The sequence below is a fragment of the Panthera onca genome, chromosome B4 (assembly GCF_046562875.1).
Source record: "Panthera onca isolate mPanOnc1 chromosome B4, mPanOnc1 haplotype 2, whole genome shotgun sequence".
Classification (NCBI taxonomy): Eukaryota; Metazoa; Chordata; class Mammalia; order Carnivora; family Felidae; genus Panthera; species Panthera onca.
Genome location: NC_138345.1, coordinates 111,312,439 through 111,329,184, shown reverse-complemented (window position 1 = coordinate 111,329,184; position 16,746 = coordinate 111,312,439). Strand labels below are relative to the sequence as shown.

At 37.6% G+C, this 16,746-nt stretch overlaps 1 protein-coding gene across 5 annotated transcripts in view; it reads left to right on the top strand.

Annotated features, from left to right (window-relative positions):
* Positions 1–16,746, top strand: part of ATP2B1 (ATPase plasma membrane Ca2+ transporting 1) — a 132,147-nt gene that overhangs the window by 91,065 nt on the left and 24,336 nt on the right. For all 5 annotated transcript variants that reach the window (XM_060656803.3, XM_060656800.3, XM_060656804.3 and 2 more), the window contains exons 7-14: positions 259–297; positions 1,084–1,245; positions 3,020–3,234; positions 5,750–5,992; positions 7,333–7,574; positions 10,143–10,380; positions 15,231–15,410; positions 16,080–16,167. In XM_060656803.3, the coding sequence (XP_060512786.1) occupies positions 259–297; positions 1,084–1,245; positions 3,020–3,234; positions 5,750–5,992; positions 7,333–7,574; positions 10,143–10,380; positions 15,231–15,410; positions 16,080–16,167 (1,407 nt within the window). The remainder of the gene's footprint in view (positions 1–258; positions 298–1,083; positions 1,246–3,019; positions 3,235–5,749; positions 5,993–7,332; positions 7,575–10,142; positions 10,381–15,230; positions 15,411–16,079; positions 16,168–16,746) is intronic.

The following is a 16,746-nucleotide window of genomic DNA, read 5'->3' as shown; positions in this document are numbered from 1 at the left end:
TTAGAGCATATAAAAGAGTAAAGTCTTACAGAGAATCCAAACAAGAATAGGTGCCCCAAAATGTATTGGGGTACTTCTGATTGAGCCTGGGGTGTGATTGACCCAGCGGGTCATTACAGGCCAAATGCTTTCTAATCTGTACCAGCACATACCGTGGTGTAACAGTTCTGTTACACAGATGTTAACTGCCTTCGCATAATTTAGCATGGCTGACTTTATTTCTTTTGGAAAGCTTTAATTCCCATTTTGTTCCTACAGATAAGAAACAAGATGGAGCTATTGAGAATCGCAACAAAGGTGAGTTCGCAAGGATTAAAAGTACAGTTAGCTTGTTTTCATTACATCCAAAAATGTATCTACCGTGGACTGTATTTATCCAAAAGTAGGAGACGGGTAGCAAGGGCAATCAGTTTATGTTAACTTGGGTTATGAACGCCTCTTCCTGCCAGTGCCTTAGTCATGCTGCCTTTACAATGGTAATAAGATTTTAACTGTGATTTGTGGTAGGTAACCTAGAAAAATCCAGATGTGAGGTAACTCTCAGCTTAAGCACATCAAGTATTTTAGCATTGGTTACTATATTATTGCCAGGAAAACTGTAAGAAACAAAGTATACAACTTAAATGGTTTTTTGCATTTATTTAGATTTGTAAACACACGTACATTTCTCTATCTGTGTGGTTATACATAACATTCTCCATTATGGTCACACGTGGGCAGGTTTTATAGTGTTTGGGATAAGTCTTATCGAACACAACACAGGGGAAGAGAAATGATTTGGTGTTTAGTTCTCGGTTTAAGGACTATGTTTCTTCTTATGCCTCATCCCTGTTACCGGCACAACATTCTCAAGTCTGGTATGAAGATTCACAACCTAGTGTCACTATTGTCTTATTTTCTCTGGCTTACATTTGTCTGTATGCCGGAGAAAGTAAGACATAACAACCCTGCATACACAAAGCTGAATGTTTAAATCCTTTCTAGTTCCTATATGAAACTGATTTGTTTCAAAATTGTTTCAAAATATTAATAGTTATGGGTGCCTTTAAAATGTAGTGAGGTTATATTTGCTCTTAAATGTAGCAAAAGCCCAGGATGGTGCAGCGATGGAAATGCAGCCTTTGAAGAGTGAAGAAGGTGGAGATGGTGATGAAAAAGACAAAAAGAAAGCAAATTTGCCAAAAAAGGAAAAATCTGTCTTACAAGGGAAGCTTACAAAGCTGGCTGTTCAGATTGGCAAAGCAGGTATGATAAACAAGAAAATATGGTGTTTTGCTTTTAAAATATACTGGCTTTATGCTTGAAAATCGTCTTTTGACCCACTTAAGGCTACAAATCATTGCTTTTGTGAGTGGAAGGGGAGCTAAAAAGTATTTTCACTTTTATCCGCAATATGCCAGGTCTTTTGAGTTCTTGCAGATCCTCACAATATCATGGCAGCTTGGGGAGCTCTTACCCCATGTCATGTGGAAAGAGGTGTCCTCTGTCAACCAGCTAATAAGTGGTCGGGTTAGGATTAGTACCCGAGTCTGCCCAGTTTATTCAGAAGCCCATGCTCTCATCTCTGAATTTCTCAGGATTTCTGGAAGCCAATAGAGAGAGGGCTGTTAAGATACTCAGTACAGGTATCCAGCTACATTTTAATAAAAAGAAATTTCGCCACCCATTTTCTCATCTTTTTACTGACTATGAAAAAAAATTAGGTATATATTTTTCTAAAACTTACAGCTTAGTTAAATTGAATGGATTAATTGGAGCACCATCCTGCTGAAGCTGAAATTTACTAAATTACTGTCTTCACTAGAAAACACCTGTTACGATTTTATTTTTGTAATTTTTTTAATGTTTATTTTTGAGAGAGAGAGAGACAGACAGAGTGTGAGCGGGGGAAGGCACAGAGAGAGAGGGAGACACAGAATCCAAAGCAGGCTCCAGGCTGTGAGCTGTCAGCACAGAGCCCGACGCAAGGCTCGAACCCACAAGCTGTGAGATCATGACCTGAGCTGAAGTTGGATGTGTAACTGACTGAGCCACCCAGGCACCCCTAGAAAACACCTGTTACACTCTTTAGGGGGAGAAAAAGTGGAAGCAGAGCTTTTAGCTAAAAACAGAGCATAGCCTCCAACAGTATCATCTGTGTGAAAGATTACATGTGGATAAATCAACATATATTATTAAAATCACTTAAATTCTATAATTCTGCTTCTTAGGAGTATGTCGGAAAAAGTGAGGTTTTTGCTTCTGTTCTCAATAAGTTTGTTTTCCAATAGCAAATATTTGCTTCCTGTAACATACAGCCATATGGTAATACTGACTCCATGTTGGGGAAAAGGGTGGATTTAAGATGGTGGTGCTACAGGTAGCAGACATTGGGTTGGATTATCAGATGCAGACATGTGGACTTGTCTTATCTCTTAATATTCATTTGTAAAAGGCTAAATAGTCCACAAAATACGGAAATGGTTTGTAAAACATGATTAAGTCTTGGTTTTTTAACTTAAGCACTAAGGATAGATGAAAAAAATAATTCAGAGAATGTATTTTTTTAATAAAAAATAGGGTTGAATATTTAATTCCAAGTCTCCCCATTGATCAGACTTTTACCAGCTTCTCTTTCAGCATTAAGCGGTTGGCAACATGTAAACTGCCCACTTATTCTGAGCTTTTGGTGTTTCCTTGTCATTGCCTGTTATTTTGTCTTAGCTTTAGTAGAAGGCCGAAGGTACAATTAAGTCTAGGAAAGAATCATAATGCTTTTCTACCAGTTCTCCCGGGGACAGGGCTAGACTTGGAAGCAGAAATTAAATCTGACAATGCTGAATGATGAGTTAGGTATAAAAAAACCAAACCAAAACAAAAAGGTAACAGTTTAGCAAAGAACTTAAAGTAAGTATTATCTAACCCATGGTAATTCTTCCAGTGGCTAATATGTAATTGGCAATGGGTAGTGTCTGGACTACTGAAATAATCACAACTTTTTTCTTTTTTTTCTTTCTTTCTTTTTTTTATATACTGAAAGGTTTGTTGATGTCTGCCATCACAGTTATCATTCTAGTGTTATATTTTGTAATTGATACGTTCTGGGTTCAGAAGAGACCATGGCTTGCCGAGTGCACACCGATTTATATACAATATTTTGTGAAGTTCTTCATTATTGGAGTTACGGTTTTAGTGGTCGCCGTGCCGGAAGGCCTTCCACTTGCAGTCACCATCTCCCTGGCTTATTCTGTCAAGGTAAGCAGAAAAGAGCTAAGTACACTTACTAAGTTTAAAGCCTTAGTTGGTCGAGAAAATTCACATCTGGTTACTCTTTTTCCTGGTTCTGAAAGTAGGAGCTTTCCATAAATTTAGTTTCCTTTAGAAATGTTGTCACAGGTTTCCTCCTCCCCTCGCGCCCCTCCCCCACCCCTCTCTCCCTTCCCCACCCCTCTCTCCCTTCCCCACCCCTCTCTCCCTTCCCCACCCCCCACTCCCCAAGGTGAAGGTCTCTGTTCATCAAGACTTCTGTATTTCCTCCCAGGGCAGCCTGGACGCGACACCCAGCGCAACCCTGCTAGGCAAAGTTCTAGTTTAATTTTGACTGTATGGTAGTTATGTTGCAAGTCACATTGCCTCCTTTTTCCTGTCTGTAAAATTCAGGTGTTTGTCATTCACCTGTGGGACAAGAGCCAAGAGGCTTCTCTCCCAAGTCCAAGCTTCTAAGGCCTCCTTGTTTCCACTCTTCTGCCCTCATCACAACACAGCCAAGCTTCCACACAGTAGGCAGACTCCTTTTAAAATATAATCCACCCGTGTTATTTCCTTGCGTAAAACTCCAGTGGCTTCTCGTCACACTTAGAAAAATCCAAGCTCACTGTGGCCTGCAGGGCCCAGGCAGTGTGGCCCTGCTGACCCCCTCGGTGCTCATCTTGTACCTGTGTCCCTCTGGTCCAGCGTCACCAGCCCCCCTGTAGTTTGTCACATACTTCAGGGCCCAGTCGTTCTTCCCGTGGATCATCTGCTCTTCCTTTATTCAGGTGTCTCCCCGTGTCACCTCTGGAAGCTCGATTCTTGTTTTCCAGGTAGAATTCTAAACCTGAGCTTTGACACCTTTGCCAACTACTGTTTACTAAAGTCATCATCTGGTTGACGATTATTAATTTATTTTTATTAGTTTTATATCTTAAATGGAAATGGTGGATTGGATTTTTAGAAAGGTTTAGTTTGGATAATTTTGATCTTTCAAAATGGCTTTGCAGGTAAAATTATACTGAATGGAAGAATGCTTCTGTTGTCAATTTTCTGATGTTAATTAGCTCTTCTCCTTAAGCAGTAGTGCTGATGGTGATGAGCAACAGAAGAAACAGTTTCAGCTTTAGCGCTCTGATCTTCAGTATTCCAGCATGCTTTGCAATAAGCCTATTAGGATAAGAATATTTTGCTTACTGTTTGGGTTTATTTTCTCTTCAGCCATTTAACATCTTCCGTTTCAAAAATAAAATAGTAAACGTTTTCAGGGTGATGAAGTGTAATCATCTATTTGTCCTGTTTTTTGATATTTTGAAATAATTGGGGTAAATAAGTTTTAGATGATCATTTTATCAGTACTGTCAGTTCATTTTGATAGTCACCAATAACATTAATTTTTCAGTTGACCAAAAGATGTAGGCAGAATTTACATTTCTTTAATAGAAAATGAGTAAGAACATTGTAACTACTGTTCTTTAGGCTTTAATTAACGGTTTAGCCCAAATGTTACCAATTACTGCTCTTTTTCACGGAGATGTGTCGTATTTATGGATGCTTTGTTAGTACTTTGCAAAGTGAAACAACTTTTTTTCACTGTAGAACTTAGTTTTTTTAGTATTAATATTTGCATCAATATTAATGCAAATCATAAGTAATTTCAGAGGGTACACCTTTTTCTTCCCCATTTTTATTTCTTCCAGGAACCAGTTCTTGCAGTATCTAGCATGTTAGCAGTCACAGAACATACTTGGTAAAACAGCTCTGTGTGGTTTTTAACCCATTCTTCATTTTTGAGAATGAAATATCAAGCATTTTAATTCGAATGCCTTTTGGGGCTACTGTGAAAACTCTTGGTTGTTTAGAAACTGTGTGTTTTTGTTCGTGTAAATTAGAGGAGGAGATTATCCTAAGGATGAGAATACCAGGTGTCTAGTATATGGAAAGGATAAAAAAGACCCACTCTGGTTTTGATCTGTTATGTCAATCTATCAGAGTCAAAAGAAGGGAAAAAAAAAAATCAGACAACTGCGTGCCCACCGGCTCTGTATTTTAAATGATAAAGCTGCTTTTTCCTTGGTGATTTGTTTTCCACTTTGTAAGGAGACTTAATCCTTAAATGTAATATATTTTTACAAGGTTGTAAGTACCTTTGTACTTGGGAATACAAATTGTCAAAGCTCTTATAATGTGAAGAAACTTACAGAGGCTTTTGGGGGCATATAGTCAACATGATTTGCATATGAGTACAGGTATCTGTATTCATTTACCAGATTATGTTATATAGTGGTAAAAAAAAAAAAAAAAAGATTGAAACCACAGAAAACTGTTATGCTCTTTAGCTTTATTTGAATAGGTCAAATATACTAAAATTCTTCCAGTTGGTGCTTTATACTGTGTATTTGTATGTAGCTGCGAGTTTTTGTTCTTATTTTAAAGCATTTTACAATTTTGTGTAATGAGGTGATTAGTTTTGTATGTAGCTTAACTAGGTTTTTGTTTTTGTTCTTTTTTGTCACCATAGAAAATGATGAAAGACAATAACTTAGTAAGGCATCTGGATGCTTGTGAAACCATGGGAAACGCTACAGCTATTTGTTCAGATAAAACAGGGACATTGACAATGAACAGGATGACAGTTGTTCAAGCTTACATAAATGAAAAACATTATAAAAAGATTCCTGAACCAGAAGCTATTCCACCAAATATTTTGTCCTATCTTGTAACAGGGATTTCTGTGAATTGTGCTTATACATCAAAAATATTGGTAAGGTTTCTTTAATAATTAATTTATATATGAAAATTAATTTTTAAATATGTGTAATGATTAGACTATATGTAGCTCTTCAGATCTACCCTTATTATATATAAATTGAAGAACTGAATTATGTTATGTTTTTAAAAGTCATGTGTTCAGTTAAGTTTCTTTGATACAATTTGTATTGTGAGTAAGATCTGTTGATGGACTTATATCTTCTATTTACTTGTATTTTCCTCCTGTGTTTTGAATGTCCCGTGTTTAGAAACTGTCAAGACTTATAACCAGAGCAAGTTATTAATTTTAAATTCTTACTAAGCCTATTTTGTGAAAGTCCAGATTATCTTCCTGTAGAATTTTCTAGAGAAAATTTTGAAGCCAGATTTCAACTGAGTATGTTTTTATATATGCTTGCCATATGCTGTCTTTGCTTTCTCAGTAGATCCTACCCCTGAGGTCATCCTTAGACCTTTTGAAACTAACTCAGTAAAGTAATTCTAGACTTTGTGCTGCCTTAAAATAAAATATTTTTAACTTTGCAAGTTAAAAGTCTTATTTACAACCTGAAGTATGAAATTGCTTGAGTTGGTATGTGTTCTATTGATTTATGGAGGAAGACCATGAACAAAATTGATATTGCAAGTTGTCTAGTGAAGATATGCATGAATTAGATTATTGGACTGAAAAGTTATGGGATCTTGGTTCTAGATCTAGCTTTGCCTTTTACTAGCTAAAAGTCCGAGCTTCGCTTTCTTCAATTGTTAAGTAAAGACTGTCACATCTGCCCTTATTAGTGCAGTGGCAATTATATAAGGTGGTATTTGGGAAGATACTATGAAGAAGTAAAGCTTTTATGTATGTTTAAGGCAACAGTGCTCTATTTTAATGCATTACTTTTATTTTAAGTTAAAAAACTTGTAAAGTAGACCGAATTTTGAGTTAATGTAAATGTTCAATGAAAACAGGAAGAGAAAAGGAAAGGAATTAAAATTTATGAAATCCCACTATGTGTCAAGAACCAACTGTAAGCTTTACATGCCTTATCTCACTTAATTCTTGGGTCATAAGTGCACCTGTTTTCCAGATGCTAAAGCCAAGGACCACAGCAGTGGGGTAACTTGCCAAAAATTCACATAGCTAGTAACTGGCAGGGCTGAGATTGGAATTCATGTCATTCTTGCCCCAGAGATCCTTTCTACTGTACCTTTTTGTGTCCCTCTTTGAAATGCTGCTATTAGAAGTTTCCTATATAATTTTGTTTTAGAATGTCGCATTCTATTTTACATTATAAATTAAACTGTCATAGAGAAACAAGATGATACTAGCTTCTAAACCTTTTTCTCTTATAGCCACCAGAGAAAGAGGGTGGATTACCTCGTCATGTTGGTAATAAAACTGAATGTGCCTTGTTGGGACTTCTTTTGGATTTAAAACGAGATTATCAGGATGTTAGAAATGAAATCCCAGAAGAAGCACTGTACAAAGTCTACACCTTCAATTCTGTTAGGAAGTCCATGAGTACTGTCCTGAAAAATTCAGATGGAAGTTATCGAATATTCAGCAAGGGTGCATCTGAGATAATTCTGAAAAAGTAAGAGTAAAATGCTTAGATGAATAAATTGCTCACTATAGTTGCTTTATGGAATACCTACTATGTTGCTTTTGTTGCTATTTCATTTTTTTTGTGAACATCAGGCATTTGATAGGACCTCAGAGCTTTCCAGTATATTTTAACGGTATCTAGATACTTGCCCATGGTGTTCTGCCATTTTCATACTTCAGCTTCTTTTATTTCATAGTATTTTTCTATAGGGAAACTCTGCCCATTACTTTCAATCTGGTGGACTTTATAAAGTAAACCTTGCTCTTTGTTTTTAGACATGTTGATTCCGTGGTTATAGAGGATTATGAAAAATAAGAGCCTCCTGGGAAGAAAAACTCAAGTTTACATCTTCAACGCAGCATTGTAGATAGTGAACTCGAAAAATGTGATGGATGAATTATAGATTAGTTTTTAGAACAGCAAAGCATTAAAACTAGTAGATCTTGAGAATTCTCCAATCAGGTTTCGTATTTATGCTGCTGCATTGTCATATTTAAATATCTCCTGTCATTTTGAGTCATTATCTTTCTTTTTTATTGTCCTTTTACAGAGCAGTAGTTTCACTTTTGACATTACACATTTATGTATAATTTCTCTGATGTTTATATGTTATTACAGGTGTTGAAATTATTTTGGTTTCCTTTATTCCAGAGAGAAGTAGAGAATTTAAAACCAATTTAAAAGCAGCTTTGGAAAATTAAAGCTCATTTGAAATTATAACATTTAAAAAATTTTTACTTTTAATTTGCTTATGTGTAGATTATAATCCAGCATTAACCTTAATGAATACTTGACAGATTGTACTCTAACAAGTTTAAGAGACAGGTCTGTAAATAAATCACTCAAAAGGCAGCATATGACAGATAGGTACAGTTTTAGGATGAGTTCATACCCTTAAGAAGGATGTGACACTTCATTATTTTTTTAAGAAATCCTAGAAGTAGGATTAACTTTAAGGTCTTTTATTCCAAACATGTGGCACTTTAGAAAAGTTTTGGCATAAAGTAAGAGCATCAAGGGAAAGGAAGCCGCATCAAAGGGAAGGAGGTGGGAATATGCTGGCCATATTGGGGAGGTATCTAGTTGCATAGTTCAGCTGGGTAATAATGGGTTTTGTGACACACACGCCACGTAGAGCTTTCTTCCCTTAACTGTACACTTGGTTATCTGATTTCAGTATGAAAGTTTAGAAATCTGTCTCATCCATGGCTTGCTGAATACCAGATAGGTGGTACAGGGAGGTTTTTGAATCAAAACCGATCAGGCTTTTTGACCACCAACTCTGCAACAGTGAAATAAAATGATGCATGTGAACCATCTAGCTAGGAGTCTGATAGATAATAAGTATACAGTAACTAGTCCTACAGTGATATTTACATTTTGTCATGGGGCTCTTACACCTTAGGCTGAGCAGTAAAAATGAAGTGGGCCAGATGATGTAACTGGAGTATGTTTTCCATCATCAGGGAGTAAGGTGGGTTGGGGGGGAAAGAAAGGATGGACTGGAGACATATTAATTAAAAAGCTATTACAATAGCTGTAGCTCAAAGTAAGAGCCTGAAGAAGACAGTAGCAGGGGGAACAGAAAGAAGAGGGACCATTCAGGAGGTACCATTCGGGAGACTGTTACAAGGACAAACAGAGGAGACTCAGGAGCTGATCATATATAAGTGGCGAGGAAAAAGGAAGTGTTCAGGTGAGATTTAAGATTTACATTGAAATTACTGGGCTGACGTTGATGTTAATATTGAAAAGGCAGCGTTTAGACTTGCATGCAGTAGATTTAGGTGTTGGTACAGCATCTGAATGGAGTTACCGAGCAGTGATGGAGAGCTTTGGAAAACCATCAAAACAGAAGATGTGGATTTGACAGTCACCTGCCTAGAACAGGAGGAGGTCGCATCACCAAGGGAGAGGAGCAGAGAAAGGAGTCATGAAAAATAAACTTTAAATAGGGAAGTACATAGTGTGACCTTTATTTACTACATAATTAAAAGTTTGTAGTTAGTGTCACTGAAATTGAAACTATTTTGGCATTATCTCTCTCCTTCCAATAGAATGCTTATTTTAACAACAAGTTATTTTTTTTCTTTCATGGTTAAAACAATATAGGTGATGAAACAACATCTCAGGTAAGGGGTTGATTGAACTTGGCTTTTTACTTTAAAAGAAGAATATTTGTGAATTTTTTTGTTAACGTTAATGCCTCATTCTGTACCAGAATGGACAGGTGTATCGTGTATTCTTTTCTGCCACTAGGGGTTCTTTGCAAAAATGTAAAAGCTTTGCGTTTCCAAAAGAGAAGGTTTAGAGAATATCTAGAGTAACTGATAAAGTGGAGAACTATCAAATGAGAACCATAAAAATTTAGAACTGTTTTTGTAAAGGGGAGGGTGAAAAGTGAATGTAATTTAAGTCTGTAGAAATGCAGCATACATAATTTCTCTAAATTCCAGTTGTCAGATCCCATGATTTCTAGCCCTTCCCATTCACTTAAGTGGCATTAACCATTATTTTTGTTAATTATTGATGTTTGGATTCAACATTTCCTTTTAGGTGTTTCAAAATCTTGAGTGCTAATGGTGAGGCAAAAGTGTTCAGACCAAGGGACCGTGATGATATTGTAAAAACAGTGATTGAACCGATGGCTTCAGAAGGCTTGAGAACCATATGTCTTGCGTTCAGAGATTTCCCAGCAGGAGAACCAGAACCCGAGTGGGATAATGAAAATGATATTGTCACCGGCCTTACGTGCATTGCTGTTGTGGGGATTGAAGACCCTGTGAGACCCGAGGTGGTGAACCGTTCCGTGCTCTGCATGTGCAGAATCTCTCAACCCCAGGGCATCTAGGCACTGACTACAGCCACTTTTCTAGTAACCTTCTTGGTGTTTGTGATTTAATTTTTTTTTCTGTGTCAATCCAAAAGGTGAAAATATAGTGCATGTGATGCATATGCTACCTATGTATAGTTTTTTTCTTTTTAAGTTTATTTATTTTGAGTGAGAGAGAGAGAGATGGCAGGGATGGGCAGAGAGAGAAAGGGAGAGAGAGGATCCCAAGCAGAGGATCCCTCTGCTGACAGCACAGTGCCCGTTGCAGGGCTTGACCTTACACACCACGAGATCATGACCTGAGCTGAAATCAAGAGTCAGATGCTTAACCGACTGAGCCATCCAGGCGCCGCCCCCCACCCCCATGTACAGTTTTTAATTAGACCGCTTCCCTTGAGGATCTTACGTACTGATAGCACCATAACCTAACACAGTACCTTGAACTCAGTAGGTTTTTCCAATCATGTTGAATAATAGATGCATTAAATTATGTGTTTTCATAGTTTGTAAACCACCACTGCTCAATAGAACTTTCTTGTGATGATAGAAGTTTTCTAGATGTTGTTCACCACAGTAGCCACTCACCACATGGGACTTAAGAGTTTTTGAAGTATGGCTAGTACTACTGAAAAACAGAATTTTTAAGCTTTATTTAATTTGAATGGAAATATCTTGTTACCATACTGGACAGCATGCATCTCTAGACTTTGTTTCTCTTCTTTTTATTTTAAAGTTTATTGAGCAACTGCTGTGTGCCAGTCACTATACTAGGGTACTATAGACATAAAGATTTTTGAGATTTGTTCCCTGGCCTCAAAGAAGTCACTCTTGGGTGGGAATGAGCAAACACGTAAACAACATGAGCCCCAACTTTGTCTAAAGCAATAGCATCTTTTTATTGAATTCTTACTGTGTGCCAGATACTATGCCACCTGCTTTACATGTATTATTTCATGTTCACCTCTATTAATTATTATTCTAATTTGACAGATGAAAAAAAATCAAGGTGTGTAGAGGTTAGCTCTAGACCATAGAACTAATATGTTCAAATTTTGGCTTTGTCTAAAACACATGTTCTTGGGGCGCCTGGGTGGCGCAGTCGGTTAAGCGTCCGACTTCAGCCAGGTCACGATCTCGCGGTCCGTGAGTTCGAGCCCCGCGTCAGGCTCTGGGCTGACGGCTCGGAGCCTGGAGCCTGTTTCCAATTCTGTGTCTCCCTCTCTCTCTGCCCCTCCCCCATTCATGCTCTGTCTCTCTCTGTCCCAAAAATAAATTAAAAACGTTGAAAAAAAAATTTAAAAAAAAAAAATAAATAAAACACATGTTCTTAAAAGACCACTATGCCATATATATATATTCTTTAATATTGAAAATGTTTCTTTTTTTTAAGTTTATTTGTTTTGAGAAGGGGGGGGAGAGAGAGAGAGAGAGAGAGTGAAAACAGGAGCAGGGGAAGGGCAGAGAACGAGGGGGAGAGAGAGAATCCCAAGCAGGCTCCTCACTGTCAGCAGCACCCAATGTGTAGAACCAAGTACTTCGTTAGGAACTAGAAATACTGCAGTAAACAAAATTGTCATGAAGTTTATATTCTAGAGAAGTAAGGAGGCCAAACAGACAAAATAATAGGTACTTAGTATGCCAAGAGAAAATATATACTGTGAGGAATAGGGCTTGGTCCCCACCCTCAAAGGCTTTATATTCTGACTGGCATGTGGGGGTAGTTGGGAGGGTGATATCAGATAAGACAATTACAAGTGTGAAAAGAGCTATAAGGGATAGGCACAGGGTGATGAAATAGGTAACTGAGAGAGACCACGTTAAGAATGTCTGAAGATAAGACATTGGTATTGAGATCTGATGGCTGAAAGTGAGCCTGCCATTTTAATAGTTGTGAGAAGAATATTCCAGGAAAATGGAACCAAAAATACAGAGAGGCCTGATGGCGAGAAAGTCTTAGCCATTTCAAAGATAGAAAGGAGGCCAGTATGGCCAGAAGTATGGACAAGAAGGGGCAGATAGGATTATCTTTGGTCTTACAAAGACAATAAGGGTTCTGAATTGTATTCTGAAACTCAGTGGGAAGTAATTCAGGCTGGGAAGTGACATGATTTGTGTTGTTAAGAGACTATCTTGTGTACTGTGTAAGAAACAGAGGAGGTGGAGCAGGGAAGCCAGAAGATTATTGCAGTGATCGCAGGCAAGAGATGGTCATGCTTAGCACTTCATATAGTGTGGCAGGGCAGATGAAAAGAAGAGGATGATTTCAAAGTAAATGGAGGTATAACCAATAGGAATGGGATATACTGTTGGGTTGGGATATACTGTTTTTGACATTGTTGAGGTGTCTGAAACATCCAAATGTATGTCATGTGGGCATTTGGACCTAGTAGCCTGAAAGTGGCCTAGGCTGGGATATCCACATGAGGGGTTCCCAGAGATCTCCTGGGGAAAGTATAGCTCTACAATTAGATGCCCTATAGAGGACAGTCTGCTTGCATAACTGGGTGATGGTACTACCGGTGGAATAAGAGAATCAGAACCAGCCTATACAGAGATCAAGGTAAATTCCGTTTGGGGTTTTAGAGTTTCAAATGCTTATGAAATATACAGGTGGGTAATGTTTCCCAACCTGTGGTCAAAGGGAAACCAAAGTTTTATACATGGATTTATGCCTTAAATCTTACCTAAATGTATTAAATCAAGTGTCTACAACTTTTGTCCTTTGGAAAATATATGGCTTTTATCATGCTCTTGGCATTGAGGTTGATGGGAGAGTTTCATCTTTTTTTAAACATGTAAGTGGCACTTAATTTTTTTAGTATCACCAAATGAGATGGGTACTTTCAGACTAAAGTGAGACAACGTGATATACAACAGCTTTCTCTTGGTGGGTATTCTGGACTGTGCATTTCTGATATAGAGAATTTTGATAAATTAGGTATCTAGAATAAATCCAGCTTTATTGCATTTGCATAGGTTCTTGAACGTGGTAATTGGCTTCTCTTCAGTTTCCTATCTCTAAAAGTGGAGGTGGTTTGTCAGCTTTGAGTGGAAGTATTTGGTGTGGTTAGTGGGCCATCAATAAATGTTAGTTTGTCCTTGTTAAATATTATTTGCCACATCTTTTTAACCTGAGAGCAGCTTCTTCCTCTTATTCATTGTCTCCCTATTTCAAATGATCTTGGGATAGCACCCAATCAGTGAGTTCTTGGGTAGACAATCTTGAGTTATTTTTTTTATCTCCAATAAGATATCCAAATATATATTACATTTATACAGCAAACCAATGTTTTCAAAATCAAATTTTGATTTCTTTCTTAAATAGAGGTATGCACTATACAAAGACACAATTTTGTGTAGATAGAGGTATGCACTATACAAAGACACAATTTTGTGTAGATAGGCCATGAAAGCTGCTTCCAGAGACATTACATTTAAACTGTATTTATAAAAGAAATCATAAACTGTCAGCCTGCAGACCAAATTTAGCCTTCAGTCAAATTTTCCTTGGACCGTGTGTGTATGTGTGTGTGTTTAAAGAGTTATGTATTGAGAGACCATACACAAATCTAGGTTTCTGTTTTCTCTTGAAGTTGTAGGTTCTATCAATATTAGATGCTTACTCCACCATAGTGAAAACAGGCTGGAGCGGAATCTCTCTCTCATGAGGCATTAGTTTGGGGTTTGTAACTGTCAGAGTGTTTTCCTCATTTATGTTACCCACATGGCTCTGTAGGCATTTGCATTTGCATTTGCATCTGCATCCTCTGCTCTAGAGGGATCAGTATGGATTTCCTGTTAGAGAAGAGTAGGGAAGGATTTTGTAGGCAAAAGGAATTGCTAGAACCAGAGACACAGAAACAACATATAGATTATTCATCCATCAAGTTGTGTAGTAGAGGAAAATTGTAGATAAACTGGAAAACTATTCTGAGGCTCAAGTGTGATACTTTATTATACTAAGAACTTTGTGGTTTATAGTATAATAGTAGAGGAATCGTCACGTAATTTTAAGAAAATCTATTAGAAGAATAATTCTGTCAAGTCTATCAGATGTTTTACAGGAGGGACAAACGTAGACAAGGATACCAGGTAGAGGGAACAAGGTGCCGGGAAGGTTTGAGGTAGAATCCACAAGATTCCCTGTCCTTTAAAGATGGATAGGATAAAGGAGATGGAAGACGTCATGATGATGGCCCTTAGGTTTCTGTTAGATACATAGGTTTAAGAAACATCGTCCCCTTTTTGGACACCCAAATTCCAATGTCCACTTCTCTGATGGAATTATGAACCCAGCACTCACAATGAGGCGGGAGAAAAATGTAAATTTGAAAGTTATTAGCACATACATGACAGTTGAAGTTATAAGAGTAGGTAAAGTCATCCTTAGAAGATAAGGAGTGGGGGGAGCGGGGGGCGGGAAGCGAGCCACCCATACTATACTCTCAAGAATACATCAGCATTTTACTGTGGTGTGGTCTGGGCAGTAAACCCAGAAAGGTAGAAAGCCAGCCAGAAAAGAACTGCATAATGGTTGGGGAGGGGGAGCATTTTAAGAAGGCTTTGGTAAATAAATAATGCAAACATAAAATAGAATCACAACTGAAAATGAAGCCTGAACTAGGACTGTGGCAGTAGAAGAGGAAAGAAGAGATTATTGGGAACAATTGAAGAAATACTGAATATATTGAGATGAAATTTAAATTTTCATTATCTGTGGGACGATGCAGTAATGCATTATGCAGTGGGTTCCCCCCCCTCTGGAAATATTAATTTTCTTTCATAATATGATTTTTTTCTGTGTCAACCAGGTACCAGAAGCAATAAGGAAGTGTCAGAGGGCTGGAATTACTGTGCGGATGGTCACTGGTGATAATATTAATACCGCTCGGGCTATTGCTACCAAATGTGGTATTTTACATCCTGGGGAAGATTTTCTATGCTTAGAAGGTAAAGATTTCAACAGAAGAATACGAAATGAAAAAGGAGAGGTAAGGATTGTTTTTTGGTTTTTGGTTTTTTTATGTTGATAAATTTTTCATACATTAGGAATTTCATTCAACAAATAACATACTGAATATGCACCATGTGTTAGGTATCACCATGAATAAATGCAGCCTGCACCTGAAGCACAAAAACACTGAAATTTTAGGATTTCATGATCTGGAGATTTTTCCTAAAGGGACAAAAAAGAACACTTCTTTTTTTCAGTCTAGGCCAATTTCAGAAGTGTATGTGTAAGTGAATGTGGGAGGAGGAATTTGAAAAGGTTGATAACAGAGCATATTTTAGGGCACCTCAAACTCTTCTGAGCTTTTTATACTGTGCTAAGGAGTTTTCATTTTCATAGACAGTAGGAAGATTTTCTAATTTTGATCATATACAGTAGCGGTTCTCAACCTTGAGTATGCATCACAGTGACCTGGAGAGTTTTTTAAAAACCTTGACTGCTAGGCCCCAACCCAGAGTTGTTATTTGATAAGATGATAGGCTTGGTGCCTTGTTCAAAAATTTGCATTTCTGACAAGTTCCCTGGAGCTGCTGATGGTTCTGGTCTGTTAACCATACTTTTGAGAACTGCTGATACATATGCCAGATTGCTAATTGGGGAATTATAAAACTAGATTTGGGTGCATTTTAACTGTCATAAACATTTATAGATTGAGCAAGAGAGGATAGACAAGATTTGGCCAAAGCTTCGAGTACTTGCAAGATCATCTCCTACTGACAAACATACACTGGTTAAAGGTGAGTAGGTTTTACAGTTATTTCACAATTTCTTAATAACAGAAATGTGTTCTCCTTCTGAAAATAGTAATAGATACTGAATAATAGATTTATTGACTCTAGGATGTTATCTTTTCCAATAAAGTCTAAATACATTTCCTTTTTATTTCTTTTAATGTTTGTTTATTTTTGAGAGAGAGAGAAATAGAGCATGATTGAGGGAGGAACAGAGAGAGAGGGAGACACAATCCAAAGCAGACTCCAGGCTCTGAGCTGTCAGCACATAGCCTGATGTGAGGCTTGAACTCACGAACCAGGAGATCATGACCTGAGCCGAAGTTAGACACTTAACCCGCTGAGCCACCAGACACCCTATGAATATAGTTCCTATTCACACCTTTGGTTAATTGTGTTTATCTTCAGTAAAACAGGATATTGCTCCTAACGTAACCTTAGTTTCTGGACTTGGTCCTTGCCCAGCGTCTCAGCAGTTTTCATTTCTCTATGTGTGTTTGTTTCTTTTTAACCTCAGGTCTGTAAAACTGGCTGGTCAGGGTACTCTGCAGAATCATCTTATTAATTAAAGGGGAGGTTTTTACA